Source organism: Alligator sinensis, unplaced genomic scaffold (genome assembly GCF_000455745.1).
Source record: "Alligator sinensis unplaced genomic scaffold, ASM45574v1 scaffold783_1, whole genome shotgun sequence".
Classification (NCBI taxonomy): Eukaryota; Metazoa; Chordata; order Crocodylia; family Alligatoridae; genus Alligator; species Alligator sinensis.
Window position 1 is genome coordinate 1,790,322 of NW_005842197.1, and position 5,261 is coordinate 1,795,582.

The 5,261-nt window shown below is 53.8% G+C and overlaps 1 protein-coding gene across 1 annotated transcript in view; it reads left to right on the forward strand.

The window, feature by feature from the left end:
• Positions 1-3,956, forward strand: part of DCTN3 (dynactin subunit 3) — a 13,039-nt gene extending 9,083 nt beyond the window's left edge. Inside the window, exons 5-6 of the mRNA XM_025207478.1 lie at positions 2,333-2,392; positions 3,440-3,956. Coding sequence (XP_025063263.1) covers positions 2,333-2,392; positions 3,440-3,529 — 150 coding nt within the window. The 3' untranslated portion in view covers positions 3,530-3,956. The remainder of the gene's footprint in view (positions 1-2,332; positions 2,393-3,439) is intronic.
• Positions 3,957-5,261: the final 1,305 nt, after the last annotated feature.

Here is a 5,261-nt window from a genome sequence, read left to right on the forward strand (position 1 = left end):
TAAAGAGTATTGGTCCAAGGACCGAGCCCTGCGGGACCCCACTTCCCACACCCTTCCAGGTCGAAGCCGACCCATCCACCACGACTCTCTGGGTGCGACCCTCCAGCCAATTCGCCACCCACCGGACTGTGTAGTCATCCAAGTCACAGCCTCTTAACTTGTTCACCAGTATGGGGTGGGATACCGTATCGAAGGCCTTCCTGAAGTCTAAGTATACGACATCCACCCCTCCTCCTGTGTCCAGGTGTTTCGTAACCTGGTCATAAAAAGAGACTAGATTGGTCAGGCACGATCTGCCTGCTACGAACTCGTGCTGGTTTCCCCTCAGCATAATTTGTCCTGCCGGGCTCTCGCAAATGTGAGCCTTGATAATTTTTTCAAAGACTTTGCCAAGGATGGAGGTGAGACTGACTGGCCTATAGTTGCCCGGGTCCTCCTTCCTTCCCTTCCTGAAAATGGGGACCACACTGGACCTTTTCCAGTCCTCCGGGACTTGGCCCGTGCGCCACGAGCATTCAAATATTCCCGCCAGTGGCTCTGCAATGATGTCAGCCAGTGCCTTCAGCACCCTACTAGTTACCTTACCTCGACGTCTTATGATGAATTCTATTATTTGGTGATCACCGTCCCCCAGGTGACCACTGATCTGTAGGTCCCCTACCATGTCATCCCCCGTTGCCAGGACCAGGTCTAGTATGGCATTCCCCCTAGTGGGACCGTGTACCTCCTGTGTCAGGTGGAGGTCCTGTACACAGGATAGGAACCTGTGCGAACGGTGGGACTTTGCTGTCTGCGTCTCCCAGCAGATGTCCGGGTAGTTTAGGTCCCCCATGACTACCGCCTCCTTAGTTTTTATGGTCTCCGAGAGCTGCCTCAGGAGCCCCAAATCTAGCTCTTCCCCTTGGTGTGGGGTCTGTAGCAGACCCCCACCACCAAATCCCTTTCTGCTTGCCCCCCATGTAACCTAACCCACAATCCTACTTTCTCCTCCTCCGATTCCGTCTTGATAAGGGTCGATGTATATTGCTCATTGACATAGAGCGCAACCCCTCCCCCTTTCTTCCCCACCCTGTCCTTTCTGTACAATCTATAGCCCTCAATATGTACTGCCCAGTCGTTGGGAGAGTCCCTGTTTCCCCAAACCCTGCCAGGAGTTACTAGGAATAACAGCCACAAGGTGACTGAGAGTAGGTTCAGGCTAGACATCAGGAGGTGCTACTGCACAGTCAGTGGCTAGGATCTGGAACCAACTTCCAAGGGAAGTGGTGCTTGCGTCTACCCTGGGGGTCTTCAAAAAGAGGCTAGACAATCACCTAGCCGGGGTCCTTGGACCCCAGCATTCTTTCCTGGTTGGCAGGGGATCGGACTTGATGATCTGTTCATGTCCCTTCTGACCTGACCAACTATGAAACTATAAGTCGGGTGGGCAAAATGTGGCCCGGGGGCCGGGTGGGGCCCACCAGGCCACTTTGTCCGACCCACGAAAATTAGAAAATTTATATTTATCTGCCCCTGGCTGCCTGTCATGCGGCCCTCGATGGCTTGCCAAAACTCAGTAAGCAGCCCTCCACCTGAAATAACTGCCCGCCCCTGCTATAAGTGCTGGGACTCGCCTTTTGTTGCATGGGAGTTGTTTGGGTTTTTTGTCTATTTGAACCCTGATCTGAGCCCCCACTGGGCCATTCTTCCTTGCTTTGTAGTGTCATCGTAGTCTCTCCCCATTCTCTCCTCCCCTTGGGGCTTGTCTGTCTCCCCATTGGAAGCTCACAAGGCTGTGACTCCCTAATATATACTTTATCTGGCATACCAAGGCCCAGATCTTACTTGCAGCCTTTGCACTACTGCTGTATAGCAGTTGTGATGGTTTGAGCAGTCCTTGTTAGTTGCTGTACAGAGTCCAAAACGGTTGCTGCCCAAAGCGCCTGTTCAGCCTCCACAAGAGAAGGCAGAGGGGGGATCTGGTGGCTATCTGTAAACTGGCCAAGGGGGACCAGCAGGCAATGGGAGAGGAGCAAGGTACAGAGGGTGGGGAGGGGAAGACAGACGTTAGATCACTTCAGCCCCTCTGTTGCTCTGGTTGTGCTCTCTGGAGCCTTTGCCTGTGTTTTTTGTTGATAGAAGTCATCACATTTTGATGATCAAAAAAAAGAAATCGAAGCCAGGAACTGGAGGGTTTTGCTCTTGGCCCTGGCCTGAGAGAACACTATCCCTCTGTCCCAGCTTCCCTGGGGTAGTAACTTTCCTTCGGGGGTGGGTGGGTAAATGCTCTGAAGTGCCGTGTCAGTGTGCGGCTGGCACTGCTGCCTGCTCACCAAGTGCTCTCTTCCTTTAGGACCAGTGTGAAGCCGTCACTGAAAACGTCAAAGCGCTCCTAGAAGACTACAACAAGATGGTATCCTTCGCCTGGTGCTGCAGTCACAGCCCCTGCCAGTGGGCAGCTGGGCACCTCACTTTGGGGTCATTAACTAGCAGGGACACCCTCTACTAGGATCCTTTAGCCCAGGGTTGGCCAGTCCATGACACCAGTGACACGGGCAGTCTGTGCGTGGCATGCGGTATTGGGGTAGGAAGCAGAGCAGCATATCAGGCAAGGAATCAGAGTGACACTCAGTGGTGGGGGGTGCAGGGCTAATTTGCGATGTGCCTGCCAAAAAGGTTGTCCCCCGCTGCTTTAGCCTGTCAAGTAGTGGGGCAGCAGATTTAGCTCCAGTTCCCAGCTAATGGAAGCAGGAGCGCCTGGCACAGCAAGGTGTGGCCTGAAGGACCATATCCCTCTGCTCTGTTACAAGCGGAGCTGTGTGGCTCTGTTACTTGAGAATCTGAACGCAGATGCCACTGTGCAGGTCCATCCCTGTCCATGTGAGGGGGATCTCAGCTCGCACCTGGGCTGATGTTTGACCTGCCTGGGAGAGTTGGGCTCATGACAGCCATGGAGCAGCCTACATTCAACCCCCTTTTCTGCCAGCTACTCGCCAGAGCAGAAGACTGGTCCAGGCTGACAAACCACTGGTGTAGCCGGGTGCTTGCCTGAGCGAAGTCAGAGGTATAATTGCACTCCGAGCTTCTGTCCCCTGCAGAGTCCAGCTGAAAGCCCTTATTGCCACGTGACAGAGTGGATCCCTGGGCTGGGAGGTCTAGGGAGATGAGTGCTTGCAATGTCACTTCGTTGTCTTGGCCTCCCTCAGAACAGGGGCTTCCATGGGGTCTACTTAATATAGGCAGTTTGCCCCTTACTGCTGCTGCATGTCACCATAGCCTTTCGCAGGCTGGACCCCAGCCTCCATTCCTGTCCTATGGGACCTTGTGGGAGAATTGCGCATATGGCTAAAGAGCAGCAGTGCTCAGACTGGCCCCTTGGCTCACTGGTCCGTTCTAAGATCATCCTAGCCCCTCAGGTCCGTCCCCCCCACCCCGTGTTTTCCTTAAGAGCCACCATCAGACTGTGCTCCTGTCGAAGCAGTTTGTCCAGTGGGACGAAATACTGACCCAGTTGGAAATGGCCAAGCAGGTGAAGCCTGTGGCAGAGTGACAGCAGCAAGAAACACAGCCTGCGGCCATGGGCAACACCAGACACATGGGTCTCGTGGGAGAGAAGGGCAGTGGGACCTGCCAGCCAGCATCCAGCACGCAGAATTCCCGTCTTTGGATCAGAGCACTGCACAGCAGGGCCTGCACTTTCCTGTTCAGTAGGAACACGCTGCAGGTAGGCGCCCAGTGGCTGCGGCCAGCTCCGTCCTCCCCTGCTCCCTCCTGTGAAGCCAAGTGTCTGGTGCCTCTAAAAATCCAACCGTCTGCGCTTTTTATTTGCACTTCTCCAAGTGGTTTCGACTCTTGATTTGTAACTTATTTAAGCTCCTGCCCTGCTTGGCCCCATATTCGGGCTGGCGGACCTGACTATAACAACCTCTCAGCTATTGCTGATCCCTGGACCGTAATAAAACCCGAAGACACTAATGGCACTGGGTCTCGTTCAGTGTTTCCTGCCATCAGTTGCAGCTGGGGCAGTGCCTGTGGGCCAGCAGCATGCAAGTGCTTGGACATGTATATACCTGTGGGTCCCCAAACTCTGAAAACCACCTTCCTGGCACAGCCTGGAGGTCAGCAGAGCTAGACTGGCTGCGAGCTTCCTCCCAGCAGTGCCAAGAGGTGTGATTTGATGCTGGGAGCAAGAGTACTTAGCAGGCAGCCTGCCCCAGCTAGCTCCCTGGCACGGTGAGGGGGAGGAGTGTTAGCTGAGCTGCTCTGATTGGCTGAAGTGTGTGCCTTTTTGGGACTGCAGCCGATCGCCATGCTTTGTCAGTGGAGGGGCCTGTGCTCTGACACCCTGTAGCAGCAAGATTATGACCCCCCCCCGGTGCCTAACAAAGCAGGTACTTCTGACACTGCTTTACTGCTGTTTCATGCTGTGGGTTTCTAGCTCCTAGTCGAGGCAGTGCTGCTTCCCTTCCCTGCTTTGCGGTTTGGTACACAGAGGAAGGGGACCCTGCCAGCAGACTGGTGCTACCAGCTGTCCTTCAAACAAGAGGCTCTGAGAAGAGGAAAGGAGCACAACCAGCTGGTGCGGGGCCTACCACAGGTTCACAGGCCTCATACTCTTCAGGCCCTCGGAGGTTTTCCTTTGGGGGTAGGAGAGCTGGAGGCTTTCCAAGAAACGCACTGAGAAGATTGTCTGGCAGCCAAAACAAGGAGCAGAAAGGGGTCAGGAGTAGGGCTGTACGAAATTTTGCCACCAGTTTTGTTTCGAGGTCGAAACAGCAAAATTGAAACGAAACAGATATGGTCGAAACAAAATGAGACAAATAGAAACGTTTCAACGCTGTTTTAACGTTTCACCCATGGGCTATAATGGGGAAGGTCAAAATGGCCTATAACTTTGTCATTTCTGGCCGGATTTGGATAAAACTTGCAGAAATGGTAGCCCCATCTGAGGGCATAAAGCGTGGCAAGTGTCAAGAAGATAGGTGGAGGGGGTTCGGAGAAACTGCACCCCAAATTCCTGAAAGCGAAACTCGTGTCGTGTATATGTTGATCCGCAGCGGGGTCAAAACCGCAGGCATGCTAGCCCCTGCTGAGGCCACAAAGCCTGCTAAGTTTCAAGGAGATAAGTACAGGGCTTTGGGGGAAGCTGCACCTCAAGCTGTGGACAAACAGAACTCATGACATGGGTGACCCTGTACATCTAGGGCTCAGTGAACAACTGTTCACCAGGGCACCCTTGGTGAAAACTAGGAGTAACGGTCACAGTCTGGACACCCTAGTTG